Genomic DNA, 15,719 nt, shown 5'->3' with positions numbered 1-15,719 from the left:
AAATTATTCCCGGTTAAAAAGTAAATCTCGTGCGCATTAAGACAACTGGACAACCGTGGGCAACACAGCAAAATCCTCACCTACAGTGTTCGTTAAAGTCCAGCCAGAAACAAATGAACTCTGGAGCTAAATGTTAATTAACACATGGGACTTCTGTAAAGTCTCCGTTTGATTTTGTGTTTATTTGGGAGCAGTGTTTGCTGGACCCGTGTGCTGATGGTGCCTCACCGGAGAAATTTCAGTTTTACCTGACAATTTACCCATACAAATTGCTTGGTGTACTTACGCGTTACAAAATTAGCAGTGTTATTTATTTACTTCGAAGAGCGAAGCAAGAGCAAAGAGAGTGGTGAAGTGAAAATCTGAGACACGAACTGTGTGTGTGCTGTGGATGGGGGGGGGGGTGTTATTGGTTGCAACTGCATTAGTGAGATGCGGATTACTAGGCTATCAGTTGAAACCTTGGACACCTTACTCACTGAGGGCAGTAAGGGATTGTAAAAAAAATAAATTAAATAAAGAACGCGGAATTTCACGTATTTTTTTCTTACAAGCATTTTTTTTTCGTAATGACAACTTTTAAGTTTTCTGACATTGAGGCGTTTTTGGATAGCCACCCGGATCTCGTTGAGGAATATCTTATCCGCAAGGGAAAATGCGACACATTGAGCAGATGGCTAAAGGAGCATCAACCATCCAAAACCTCTTCAGGGGAAGAAAAGCGAGAGGTCGCCAAAGACCCTCTTCGGCCCTCAAATCCCGAAGGACTGAAACGTCGGGCGTCCCATATGGAGCTGCGGCAGAACTTCGCCCGGTCCAAACAGATGACGGCGCACCTAACCTACGACGAGCACGTCAGTCTTTCCGCTCACGAATCGCACTCCAGCGTGAGACGCCGCGCGCTTCTGCGGAAAGCCAGTTCCTTGCCCCCGACAACGGCGCACATCCTGAGAGCCTTGCTCGAGTCCAGGGTCAGTGTGCCACAGTACGCCTCCAGCGCTATCGACTACAAATACAGGCTCAAGCAGTCGAACGAGAGAGAGTTCTTTCTCGAGTTGGTCAAAGACATTTCAAATGAACTCGACATGACAAACCTTAGCTACAAGATCCTTTTTAACGTGTGCATAATGGTGAATGCGGACAGGTGTTCGCTGTTTCTGGTAGAGGGACCCTCTCACAAGAAAACGCTCGTGTCCTAGTTTTTTAATGTGCACTTGGGAACCATAGCGCGACCGTCCTCAAATACCCTGAACTCCAACGAGGTGCAGGTCCAGTGGAGAAAGGGCATCATAGGCTATGTTGCAGAGCACGGCGAGACTGTCAACATCCCAAACGCGTACGAGGTAATCACCCCCACCACGCGCGTAATTCATATTTAGACAAACAAGGAGACTATAATTTAACACATGTTAATATTTTTCAGTATAATGCATTTACCAAAAGATATAGACTAATTACAAAGTTCGCAAAAATATAAACCTTATCAGTCGTTTTTATTGTAGTGGCGGGCTACATATGGCAATCTAAATACCACAAACCGTTCGTAGTGTAAAAAGAACGGCTCTTCGGTGTAACTACTGTAAATGGGAAGAGAAACCGGATTACATTAACTGCCTTAAAGGCTAAGCACCACCTAATGGACCTCCCTGAACATTTTACATTATCGTAGCTACTGAAGAAAAAAAAGTGAATTAAAACAAAAACAGCATGTTCACTTCTTAAAAAATGACGAATTCAAGTAAAGTGACGGAAAAACCCGAAGTCGCTCCGGAAATTCCAGAAAGTTGTCGAGTGACGTCACTGGCGGAAACCAGTTAACAACGCCGCGATCTAACAACATTATAACTGACTTGGACTGCGAATTTTCCAGTGCTGGTTCTTCAGAAGATATAATTTGATGAATCTGCAGTGAGTGGGGTTGACTGCATATCATAACAATGAAATTAAATCATTTAGATTTGAGCCAGATATAGAAGAACCTGAACCAGCAGCCAGAATGGGGAATTTCGACTGGTAAAAACCTTTTATGTTAGCCATTATACTGAAAACTAATCATAAAAGTAAAAAAACATTACTAAAGGTAGTCTTGTCTATTAGCAATCATTTTACTATCTTGTCATCTACCTAGCTATCTAACTAGTTAGTTTAGCAGTGCTCCCCTTTGCTAATAACGAATGTTTTAGCTAAGATAGCTAGCTAATGTATTTGCTTTAGTGGTCTAATATATTTCTTGATAGAATAATCATGTGTCTAGGTTATGTCTCTAGCCTTAAAATGTATGTGCATCCTGTTCTGCGTGGCTGAGTCCAGTGAATTTCTAGTGCCAACTCCAATGGAATGGAACAATGGAGGAAAAAAAACAAAAACATGACAAAGTTCAAACCATTCAAGTGTTTGGAAAGATGATGGATCGTTATGGGAAATGTAGGTTAGCTTATCTAACTAGCTAACTAACTAAATAACGATACCCTGCACTGTGCTAGCTTACTAATGACAGTAGCTAGGTTAGCTAAACACACATATTGTTATTATTGTTGTAAAGGTGGTCTACATCAAATTCACATTCATAAGTTACTATGTAAATCTCCGTAATCTACGTGGAGTCGTTTTAACCCAGTAGCTATTGTTTGAGCCACCAAGCTTAGCAAGTCAGTCAGTTAGGTAAGTAGGCTAGCTAATGTAGCTAAATGGGCGAAGTAATTGAACTTACCGTTTACTTCCATGCACACAGAGGCTCTTGAATACCTCTTCTTAGTTTCTTTACATGCCCATATTGTTAGGAAAGCATCAGTCTTAAGATCAAGTCGTCCTGCGAGCACGACTCCGCACATCCCAGACTTGTAGGTTAATGTTCAAGCGTGAAGCGAGCACGACTCTGCACACCTACAGTTTAGTTTTGAGTTGTCTGTCGCACGGATGGCATTTATGATAGCGGGTGAGACAAAACAATAACTTTTTAAGCAGTATTCCTTAAGTTTATATAAAAAAAGTTTCCTAACTCATAATCACAAGATAGAAACTCATCTTTTGCTGTGTTGATGTATTTGACAATTTCATATTAGCTGGTGATTAGCCTTTAAAACGTCTGAGAATCCTAATTTTCCCGGAAGACGTCTCACTTTTAGAACCTTTTTCTTTCTGTGGTCGAGCTGTCCCATCTACTAGCTAAACAGAGAACATCATTATAACATGACTAAATGCAGCCTTTCCAAATCGTCACCTGTAGCAACCAGTCCAGCCCTCCGGATTTACCTTTTGCGAACATGTATCGTATACCTATAGTCTGTTACAAATGGATTTCGAAGCCCATAGTTCCCTTTCTATATCACTCCACGAACAGTGATTAATGACACACATTAAAGACAGGGTGTGTAGCTATATAAAAGTCTGTAATCGTGTATAATAATGAGAGAGCGTCAACTCACTGATATTGGGCGTGCCTTCCTTGGGCTGTCAGTCGCTATAGTGATTGGAAGTGATGCAATTCCAGAACCGATTCTGTTTCTGTTGAATTAACTGTTGTAAAGAATCGCTCGTCCGATTCCACTGATTCATATTCACCCGGGAAAGGAACGCTGATGCGGTTGTCTTTAACATCCGAATTGCTCCACACAAATATTTGAACTCGTATATGTTAGAACCATGCTTAGGGTTTTCTTAACTGGAATCACAATTTTGTTTCTAAGTGTTTAATAATTTTCCAAATATAAATATCAAAAGTAGTACATGATAGTAAATGTAGCGACAAACCATTTTCACTAGTCTGTCTTTATCAGTGAAGTGAGTTTTCATACTGCGTTCAGTGTTCAGTTTAAGTATCTCTCATAAAACAAGAAAAAATTAAATGAAAAAAAATCGTAAAATATATATGCGCATACTCGGTTAGTTCGTTTATCACTTTTAACTCACGAGTGAGTGGTGAACGTTGGTTCAGCTTGTGTGCATTAGATCTCTTCAGCTCAGCGCACGTTTCAAAAGAACGATTCCTCCACGAGTCGGACATCAGCACACTAGTGTAAATGCTGAGCGAGGTGTCCAGAAATGTACATTGTATAAAAACGTAGCTGTGCTAAAGACTTCATTAAAGTGGAAAAGTAATCGCCGAGCATATATTTTGACGACAATTGACAATATGAATGGAAATTACAGTTGGACGCTTTAGCTAAATAAGCACGAGTATGAGGTTCACCAGAATGTAAGGTGAAACCAAGTCCTTTTAATTACTGCAACTTAATGATATTTCTATCATTGAAATTGGAGAAGGGAAAGAGGTAGCTTTCGTGAAATTACTACACTCAGAAGATGAAAATAACTTTACATTAAACCTGCATATTATTGGAAAGTTATGGAGTTTATCCAGTTACCAGAGGTTACCAGCAAAGGTGTCTTAACTGGTATCTTGGAAACTTGTGGCTCAGTTCTCAAAAATGAGTTGTATGAGTTATTTGATAGGAGTCTAGACACAGATTTGTGCAAAGCTGCTTGTGGCAACTTCTGCTTTGATGCAGCTGGAGCTTACAAATAACATTGTATTGAATTGGTGTGTAGCTGACAGCTTTGCATTTTACCACCAACTGATATAGGCACAGCCTACTAGGTATATTGTTTACAGGCACACAGAGAGGCTTAGGCATAATACGTTGGCCCCTTAAACTGACATGTCGCCAGCTTTTAAGTGACACATCCGTCACAACTACGGAGACTCTTTGCACAACACATTTTTTAAAAGCAATAAGCCACTGAAAAAGCCAAACCCACCTATACACACGTATTTACTGTCATTCTGTGTTCTAGAAGAAAAACATCTTTCCACCACCTAGGCCCACATTCCTGTAACTGTCCATATTCTGCAGGACCATCGTTTTAGCGATGAGATTGACAAGCTGACAGGTTACAAGACTCAGTCAGTCCTGTGCACGGCCATTTGTAACAGTGATGGGGAGGTCATCGGAGTAGTGCAGGCCATCAACAAAAAGCCCCCCGGAACTCCTTTCACCGAAGATGATGAAAGGGTGAGTTTCTCTCTCTTCCCTAGCAAGGACTCACACCGAGGACCTGATACACTGCACACCGTCACGCGCACAGTCACTCCTGAGTTGCTGCATCAGGAAGACAGCTGGAAGTTCCACCACGCAATGCAGACAGTGTTATAGTGAAGGTAGCCTGTAATCGATTATTAGAAATGTTTCTAAAACAACAAAAGAGCTTGCTCACATAATCTTTGAAATCATGCTTTGAAAACTCCATACCCTTACGCCAGTTCGCCCGTGGTTATAAATGTTTCCATTCTGGAAGCCTGATGTAGAGTCTTCAGTAGGGTTAGCTTCCTACAGCCATCCTCTTCCTAAGAAATTAAAAGCTTTTTTTTTTTCTCAAAGCAAAAGTACAAGAATGAGAACTGTTGCAGATAGTGGAAGCATATAGAGGAGACATGCCTAGAATTGCTGTCTCCTAGTCTGATTGGTTTAGGGTGAAAGATGCTACACTCTGATGCTCTGAGTCTGATGTATTACGTTGTCATTCTGCTAAACAGTGTTCTCACACACACACACACACACACACACACACACGCACACACAAACACACCCACCCCCGTACGTGTGTATACAAACTAATGTAACACAGAACTTGTATAACTTTTAATCAACATGAGGATGGGTACTGAGCACCAAATGACCCCCATAAAATCCATCATTCAACCTGCAACTTTTTGAGGTGCTGAATCATTTTACACTGTGTGCAGCAGATGTCAGAATTAGGTTTAATCTGATTCAGTTATTCTTGTACTGGTAAAAATCCCAGTAGTATTATAACAGACTATAAAACACTCTAATGGTAATACATTTTTATGCTGTATTAATACAGCTTAAAACATTTGAACATTTTAATAAAATCAGCAACTAAGAATTTAATATTCAGAGAAATGGCCTGAGGATTTAAATCTCTTTATATGCTCTAAGAGAAACTGTTGAACAGTTTTAATTCCTTTAATGCTAAATAAATAAACCCAGCATCAGTTACTGATTACTTAGCATGCTTTTTACAGCCTAAGACGGGGACACACAGGTGTTCCTGCAGACAACGTCCAGCAACAGTAAGCTCTGCTGTAGTGCTATGCAGTGCTGATCAACCACTCAGTCATTTCCATAACCAACTTCAATGTACTTTTTCTAATCAATACTTCATTAGGAGTAGAGCCAGCAAGGGTGTGACAGGCTGACAATATGACACACATATTTTATTATTATTGCTGTATTAATATTGAGTATTCATACACTTTGAGTCTATTAGGTCACTTAAAATCAAATATTGTCCTTCCTTTTTACCACAAGTATGATGATTGGAGCTCTTTATTGTAGTTATAAGTAGTTTTGTCCAGTGTGGTCAGAGTGAGGACATTTCTGTCTGTCATGCATAATCACTGCTCAAGGCTTTTGAGGAGCTGTCTGTCTCTCTACTCAGGTGCTTCAAATGTATCTCCCCTTCTGTGGAATATCGATCTCCAACGCCAAGCTCTTCTCCGAGTCCCGCCGAGAGTATGACAGAAGCAGGGTAAGAGCTTGTCAGCGCTGCCGGCAGACTGGAGAGTGCTGGTGAATAAGGCAATCAGGAGTTCAGGATGACTCCAGATTTCTTACCTGACTCCTAGTCTTGCTTTTATTGAGCAGGCTGGATTGATCTTTCATACTGTACACAGTGTTAAAGTGTTGAGAGTTTATACACAAAAACATGTCAAAACAAAAAGCAAATAATTGCTTTGATGATTTGTCAGTGGTTTCAAAGCCATCCCCTACATTGTGAGGCTGTTTTAAAGATCATCATTGCTTTGTACAGCACTACAAAATCTGTGAAAATATTCTGTGTAAACTCTAGACATGTAATTTAAGGTCTGGCTATTTTCAGCATGAGTTAAGTTTTGAATGGCCGAATGTCCTCGAGAGCTGTGAAAGTGGCAGTGCTGTTCCTGCAGGCTCTTCTGGAGGTGGTGAATGATCTGTTTGAGGAGCAGACAGACCTGGAGAAGATTGTGAGGAAGATCATGCAGCGAGCACTGAAGCTGCTGCAGTGTGAGCGCTGCTCCGTGCTACTGCTCGAGGACATCCACTCGCCCGTGAGATGCTCCCACTACTCTCTCTTCTTTCTCCACATGATGGCATCATCTATCTTATCTATCTATCTATCTGTCTGTCTATCTGTCTGTCTATCTGTCTGTCTATCTGTCTGTCTGTCTGTCTGTCTGTCTATGGCGGGACGTGTATCGTTGTTGTATTCTATTTTTAAGCGGTTTTAGTTTGTTACAAATACCAGACGTACAGTATTTATGATACAGGTTACTGAAGCCATCTTAGTGATGGATCGCAAGATGCTATTAGATGACATCACACCATAGTCATTGCACTTAGGAAATCTACGCCCATATATAGTGTGCCTTTTACAGGGTATCCTTGGTATAACTGGTTGAACATACTAAAATCTGTAGCTTATATGTATATTTAAAACAGCAGTACTTTTGGTAGCACATGTGGCGTCCGCTCAGGAATTGCTCTTGAGAACTGTACTGTTTATTATCTCCTCCAACATTGAAATAAAATGTATGCCCTTCGTCTTACAATCATTTCCTTATTCATCAAACTCCTTCTGTGCCTGGTAGGTGGTGAAGTTCTCTAAGACCTTTGAGCTCATGTCTCCACTGTGCAGTGAGGATCAGGAGATAAGGTGAGCCCTCCACCTCATCTGTGTGAATACTCGCTCTGCAGGAGCTCCCCTTACAAGGTGTTCAGTTGCACAAGCAACGCGGCTGTGGAAGCCCACTGTGAAGTACTGTGAGCGGTGGTCCAGGAGTGAACAGCACTGATCAGATATAAAGGTTATTGCAAGAACACTGCAGTAGTTACACCACTGTATCTGCAGTGGGAATTTATGTGATTGCTGTAGGACTTTGAAAAGACAAACAAAGTTCTTTGTGTGTGTGTGTGTGTGTGTGTGTGTGTGTGTGTGTGTGTGTGTGTGTGTTTGATGAAGTCAGCATGGAAAAGGTGTCATGTTCTGATTGGCTGATCAATAACAGTATTGCTGAGCTGGTGGCATCCACAGGCCTGCCCGTCAACATCAGTGATGTGTGTCAGGATCCACGCTTTGATGCTGAGGTAGACCAACTATTCACCAACATGTATGCCCAGACACACACACACACACACACACACATATATTCACTTGCGCACAAGACATGTCTGGATACCCATTTAAGATAAAGAAGACACTGTTGTGTTGTTAGTGGAATTAAACCCAGAATATGTAAAGAATAGAAAGTGAAGCAAAAAAAGAAATATGCTGTCTGTGTACTAAATAAATAACTTTTCACCTGTCACACACAGAAGGACATTACTGTCAAGCTCCGCATGCTCAGGAAGGAGCTTAAAAAGCCATAATTGTTCCTACCTCAGTAATCTCTCTTATGTCATTCACATCTGTACATTCCATCTCGTACACTAAAGTCCTCTGATACAGGTCTCCTTACTGTCCTCAGGTTTAGACTGTCCACCATGGCTGGCAGCACCCTCTCTGTGAAACTCTGTTCCTACATCTGTTCTCTCTGTGCAGTACTTCCACTCATTTTCCACCACCACGCCGGACTGAATTTTGTCTGGCTTATTTTATATTTTGGTATTTTTTGGTTTTGTGTTTCTTTTTTGTTTTAGTAAAGTGACCTTGGGTTCTTGTGAAAGGTGCTATATAAATCTAACCTATTATTATTATTATTATTAATCAAAGCCTATAAGGCCAACTCATAGCAATGACTTCAGATGAACAAAAGTAAAAATGGCTTGCTAGTTTTGCTGTCATTTGTTTTCACATGCATAGATACACATTCACACATGTACTGTGTTTGTTTACAGGCTGACCAGGCTTCAGGTTTTCATCTCAGATCAGTGCTGTGTGTCCCTATTTGGAACAGAACCCATCAAATAATTGGTGAGTTTCTGGAATAGTAATTAATGCATGCACACACGCACACACACAAAAATATACAAACTCTCATTTACAGAAACACACAAACAAACAAACCCAAGCCTCTTACGCTTTCAAGGTGTTGCCCAGATTCTTAATCGCTTGGACAGGAAGGCATTCAACAATGCAGATCAAAGGCTGTTTGAGGTGTGTTTGCTGATGTATTACATATTTTATAAACAAGCATTTTACTGACCTCCTTAGCTCCATGCTTTATGAAGATAATGTAAGTGAACATCAAACAGAAGAAGCGCATTCATTATTCATCACATGCCTCTATTCTATGATAACCACATGTTGTGTTTGTCACAGGCCTTCGTTATCTTCTGTGGCCTTGGTATTAACAACACAATGATGTACAACCAAGCAGAGAAGACCTGGGCTAAGCAGTCTGTAGCACTGGATGTAAGCTGGATCCTGTCCTATTGGGCTGATCAATATTCAGTCATTTTCGAGAATCTGTCATGTTACAGACTGTGTGAGGCTGCATGTACGCCAGTGTTGTATCTGTGCCTTCAGATGCTGTCTTATCATGCTACATGCTCAAAGGTGGAGGTGGCTCAGCTCAAGGTATTTCTGGTCAAACTAACCACAGCGGCTGTCAACTTCCACTGTTTAAATAACAGGCTGTAATCACTCACAGCAAAATGATGTGGATGTCATAAAGTAGGCAATAATTCTTTTCTGTATAATGTTTTGAAAACATTGTCAAGAGAACATAAGAATAAACCTGAAGCCCAGGGCAGGGGCTTGCCTATATCTGGGTGGGGAACACACAAGATGTTTTTGCCATTACGTAAGGATTATAATATATGAGCTACGGGAATAAAACGTGCCAGAATAAGAAGCTCAGTGATTGGACTCCTCAGGGGTCCTCCACCCAGTGAATGAAACACAGTTCAGACACATTCTCTACATCCTTAGCTCTTTAGGGGTGTTGTTACTGAAAGTTTAGTTGCTGTGTGATATGAGGGAGTTGATGAAAACTTGACATTACACTCAAATATTAGTGGAGAAACTAGATGCAAGGAAAACACCTATGCCCGCCATGCTTGGTTTCCCTGAATGTACCTTTGGAAGGCCATTATGTGGAAGGCTGAAGCATTTCTTATTGAGACAGCACAGTGTAGCACAGCACACTTTGCATCTGATCTCAGTGGGTCTGGACCCGCCGGGGGGTTTAATCATTTTTCACTGTGGTGTTATTGGGATTATTTGGCTATGTTTAAGGCCTTTTCCATCTCTCTCTCTCTCTCTCTCTCTCTCTCTCTCTCTCTCCTTCCCTCTCTATCTCTCCCTCTATCAGGCTGCCAAGATCCCCTTGAGCAGTGAGCTGGGCATTGACGAGTTCCACTTTAATGACTTTTCGCTCGACAATGATGGCATGATCACTGCCTCCCTGCGGATGTTCCTGGAGCTTGGGGTCGTGCAGAAATTCAAAATTGATTACGAGGTGAGGGTGGGCACCTGGGGAAAAGAGATCATAATGTTCTTTGCCTCCGGAGCAGTCACTTCTGGACTCAGGCTCACTAACGCCACTTACACTCTGTAATGGCACTATGGAAAGCTGATGCATAAAGAGTAAATACACATATACGCATAAAAATATGCGCAGGTACATGTTGGTAGTCAACGCATAACACCGTAACGCATGGTACCATGGTGGAGTAACGTCCCACAGGCTGACATGAGCTCAGGCTAGAGGCTCTGTGTGATTGAACGATCAAAGGCAGGGTCTGGGGCGGGGCTTTGTCACACACTCCTCCCCCTGGCCAGGTGCTGTACCGCTGGTTGCTCACCGTGAGGAAGAACTACCGCACTGTGGTGTACCACAACTGGAGGCACGCCTTTAATGTCGCCCAGTGCATGTACCTCATGATCACAGTGAGTCCATGTCATTACACATTCAGACTAATCTAGGCGTTTTTTCAGGTAAGTGGGAGTGTGACCAATTTTTTGATGGATTAAAAGGGTGGGTTTCTAACACTGATGTAAAGCTCAGAACAGGTTTTTCCTAATTCACTGGAACACCGGACTTGTAAAACCAAAGGAGTCTTGACTACTGTACTAAAAAGATATGCCTGTCCTCTTGGTAGACTGCAGGGTTCCAGGATGTTCTGACGGACACAGAGACTCTGGCACTGATGGTGGGGTGTCTCTGCCATGATCTGGATCACCGTGGGACTAACAATGCCTTTCAGGCCAAGTGAGCCAAGAGCAGCCTGACAGGAAAAGCAGACTTATGCATTCTTGTACCATATAATCTCTCCTTTAAGATAACGCTTGACACACATTGTCAGAACGGGTGGCATTACACCGCTGTTATTGATTGAAAAATATTGTTAAAAAATATATGTATGTTTCTCTGGATAAGAGCTTTTGTAAATGTAAGATGTAAATGTAATACAAACTGCAATGACTTGTAAGTGATTTGTAGTGCCCCCTGCAGGTCAGGATCCGCACTAGCACTGCTGTATGGAACGTCAGCCACCCTTGAGCATCACCACTTCAACCACGCTGTCATGATCCTACAGAGTGAGGTGACCATGGCAACTACTTTTACTGTTTCTGGAAAACCAGTGAGAGTGGCCTTAAAATGATGACATGACTTTTCGGTGAGCCCAGGCCTCTCTTTGGACAGACGTGGCTTTTTTATTTTCCATAGGTGATTCATTTCTGCATTCACTTCATGTATGTTACAGTGGTGGAAGGGAATTTGAAGGACTGCCAAAGTGGATTAATAGGCTGCTTCAGCCCTTAGCTGTTTAGAAACTGCAAAGCTCTGCATCAATTTCCTGTTTCTGCATACAGAGATACTTTAGCCAATTAACTGCTATGGAGATTCCCTCTTGGGCCTGTACCATTAAAGAGGGGAAAAATGTTTCATTAAAGCACAATATTTTTAGGGAATGACAGGCTGTCTCTGTTTGAATCTCAGGGCACAGAGGGTTGGTTGGTTGGCCATATGTTTAATTTAACTGGCGTGGATGCACATATTACATCATTTTTTCCCCCTTTCCAGTATTTTTTTCTTTTGAAGTTTGGAGCAAACAAGAGTTTGGTGTCTGGATATGGTATCTCTTTGACATTTTTATGTAGCATTCATTTGCACCTTACTTTCTTTCCCTGCAAAACATTTTGCATGGTTACATCATTTTGGCACTATGCAACAAAGCCTACAGGCTAATGTAAAACAAATGCGCTGTTCTGTCAACAGGGTCATAACATTTTTGCCAACCTCTCCTCTAAAGAGTACAGCCATATGATGCGGCTCCTAAAGCAGGCGATTCTGTCCACAGATCTCACCCTGTATTTCCAGTAAGTTCTTCAGGCCCTTCAGAATTGTCCCCGGCAAAAGAGCTTTGAAGTGCACACAGTCTCTTACGTTGCACTGACCTGTTCTCATACACTCACACACGTAATACATAAGGCATCCACAGAGGGGCGCCAATGGAACAGAGGTATCTAAAGTCCCATCTTAGCACCCCCTGGCCAGAGACAATAAGCTGGTCTCTCTGTCTCCTACATATGGCTGATGTGATTAGAAAATAAACTAAAAAATGGTTGCAATAAGAACCATATTTTAAGCCATACAGAGAAAATGTTATTTTTTTCTTGCAACTAGTTTCATTTATTTATTTTTGTTTTACCAACAGTCTAATCTTCTATCTTTCTAATCTTTGACATAACAGAAAAAGAACAAAGTTTTTTAAGTGGGTGCTGTCTGGGGAGTTCAGCTGGTCAAATCAAGAGCACAGAGACATCTTACGGTAACCTACGCCATGTTTAAGAGGTTTTATGCCATTTCATTATACTGAAGCCACACACACTATTGCTGCAATATGAAAATGTCTCTAACAGGTCTATGCTGATGACAGCATGTGACTTGGGTGCAGTGACTCGACCATGGGACATCTCTAAACAGGTAGGATTGACTTTCTCTGCATTCCAGCCTCAATCTGGTGGTTGAACAGAGTCATGTGCAGTATATGTCTCTAACAGGCCCAAGAAGAGAATGATGAAGTGTAGTAAAGGCAGTAAGGGAGTAAAAGCGTAAGGCACTGCCTGGTCTCTCATGGCAGGTGGCAGAGTTGGTGACCAGCGAGTTCTTTGAACAGAGTGACAGGGAAAGGCCTAAGCTGAAGCTGACACCATCTGTAAGTGTTTTTTGCTCCTTGGTTTGGTCTCCTTTGGGTATCATTTCCATGACTGCACTCCTCCCCAATAACACATTTACAATCTCTGAAATGAACCTATGCAATTTGAAAAGCATATTGCGAATCGATTGCAGAAATCACTTGGCATCCCATCCCCTTTTTCCCCAGGCAATTTTTGACCACAACCGTAAAGACGAACTTCCTTCCCTTCAGCTGGAGTGGATTGATGGGATTTGTAAGCCACTATATGAGGTACACAAAAATAAGTCGAACAGAGTTATAGCATTGATGTTTGCTTTTGTTGGTTTGGATGGTTAATGGGCATGTTTTTGGAAAGGCTTTGGTGAAGTTGAATAGGAAGCTCCAGCCAATGGTAGATGGGATAGATGCGAATCGCAAGAAGTGGGAGGAACTCTGTCTGTCCTATCAGCGAGCATGGCATGCCTTGGAACCCACCAATCCTGGTCCAGAGGCAAGAGAAGAAAAAGAATCCCATCAAAGCACACAATCTGTCGTGAGATCAGAGACATATGAAACTTCAGTGACTATTTAAAATAAAGAGACCACCCACAGACTGGAACTGGAACTAGAGTCAAATCAAACCACGTCTAATCAAAAGTCATCATCAATCGCAATTGGTCAAAAATAAGGGAAAATGAATTGAAAAATGGAGAACATTCTGCTTTTAGTCTGTAAAATGGAAAATCACAAAATCATTGCTTTGTAATATCTAAAATGTTGAAAGCATCAAAACCAAACACAACTCTGCAACAAAGCAATAAAATTGAAACATTACTTGGTTTATTCATCATAATGGAGCAACCTTGCTTACTGGTTCATATGACAGTACTAATTAATGCCACTTACGTACCCTTGTCAAAAGCACAGATGTTCTACAATGATGTGTTAGTCAGGAGACTTGTGGACTGCTTTTGGACTGTAGTTGTGATGCTCTCTAGTTCTGTAGTCTTCTGTTTGTCTGTGTGTTGCTCTGTGGTGACTAGATTGTTTCTATTGCATCAGTGAAAATGCAAAAATGAACTACATCTAATCACTGACACCATAATGGATAATGGTATGGCTAAACTATATTTGATCATAATGTGTGAAGAAGTTCAGGTCACAAGTCTGCCTGAATAGATAATACTGTGATCCTAAATTAAATTGAATGTGTGAATTGATATCACTGTGATTTTATGCCACTTGTTCATTACAACACTCAAAGAAAGTTCTGCTAATGTTTCAACGGTTGTTCAGTGTATTGCCTTTTACCCAGTGTCACTACATATGAACTTTCATCACATTCATAATGCCTTTATTCATTTTCCTGCATAGCCAATACAACTACAAACAGTGCCAATTCTACAACATGGCAACTATATAATGTATTATATATTCTGTATGTTTGTTTTTAGTGTCCTCTGTTAAGATTAAGATTATTGTATCTTAACATATATGCTTTATGCGGAGCTCAGATGGACCACACTGAGCCCCTTTGTTTTTCAAATACTCAGTCTCATAATCGCACCTTGTTTAGTGTTCCGGTCTCACGTGTGCATCCCGTCCTAAAACAACGTGTGCTAGGCAGACCGCTGAGTGAACCACAAGGCAAACCAAAGTAAAATGCAGCCTTGCTAAGCTGAATCTACATAACAGTTTGTTCTCATGTAATTAGGCATTATCAGCCTGTAATCCACAGCTGTTAAGATGTGTTGAGCTGTATGGCTTTTTTTTTTCTGTGGAATCACTGTAACCAGAAGTGGAATCTCTCAGCATTGCAAGTTGCTCTGCGCTGCTTCTGGCTTTGAATGGGAAATGTGAAACTTCAGGTTGTCTTGTGACTGACCAGCATGCATACAGCTACCTTGTGTGCCCTGTCACTTGTGCACCATATTTTAAAAATGATTGGTGTCATCATTAATATTCGTATTTTTTTTGCATTTATCATCTTTGACATTTAGAAAAGAGTTTATATTCATATTGTGAGGTCTGGGTGGGAATAAAGCTTTTTATCATTTATTAGCTACTCTGAAACTTGTATAATGTTGATACAACATTTTTGTGTCTCTATACAGGACCGATGTTCCTTCTCCTTCTTCAATAAATGCAAAATATACAACGAACAATGAATTACTGTGCAGTTTGTAATGCGTATACACAGCGTTCTGTAATCAGCCTCAGAGCCAACACTTTTCCTCAGGCACTTTTGTAAATAGAGAAAACTGATTAAAAATGAGCCTCTGTGTGCTGATTTATGGCTGTTGACACACATTCAGGATCTATACAATGCAGTTATAACATGACAGTAATGAAAAGCGTACTGTGTAATACAGCTGTAGGTGGAAGGTTTCTGATATAAGCAAAGAATATTAAGGCTAAAACATGCTTTCTAATTGGGATTAATATTGATAATAATATTCCTTTGTGTCATCATATGCTCACATGGGGTGTATATGACTGGTCTATGTGTTCAAACAATTGGGAAAAAATAGAACAAAGTTCAGAAATGCACAGCAATGAACTTCACAAACAACAGGGCTAAACAAAGGAGTA

The 15,719-nt window shown here is 41.1% G+C and overlaps 1 protein-coding gene across 1 annotated transcript; it reads left to right on the top strand.

Moving 5' to 3' along the window:
* The first annotated feature begins 505 nt into the window (after positions 1-505).
* On the top strand, positions 506-15,259 carry pde11al (phosphodiesterase 11a, like). Its single transcript, XM_026999991.2, is given in 20 exon segments — positions 506-1,343; positions 4,854-5,012; positions 6,463-6,552; positions 6,971-7,111; positions 7,652-7,716; positions 8,027-8,147; positions 8,898-8,973; positions 9,089-9,156; positions 9,322-9,414; positions 9,529-9,579; positions 10,316-10,462; positions 10,786-10,893; positions 11,106-11,215; positions 11,459-11,549; positions 12,227-12,327; positions 12,702-12,779; positions 12,871-12,934; positions 13,092-13,166; positions 13,335-13,418; positions 13,504-15,259. Coding segments are annotated over 20 exon segments (2,808 nt in total). The 5' UTR covers positions 506-569; the 3' UTR covers positions 13,816-15,259.
* Positions 15,260-15,719: the final 460 nt, after the last annotated feature.

The sequence above is a fragment of the Electrophorus electricus genome, chromosome 10 (assembly GCF_013358815.1).
Source record: "Electrophorus electricus isolate fEleEle1 chromosome 10, fEleEle1.pri, whole genome shotgun sequence".
Classification (NCBI taxonomy): domain Eukaryota; kingdom Metazoa; phylum Chordata; class Actinopteri; order Gymnotiformes; family Gymnotidae; genus Electrophorus; species Electrophorus electricus.
This window is presented reverse-complemented; position numbering and strand designations above follow the sequence as displayed.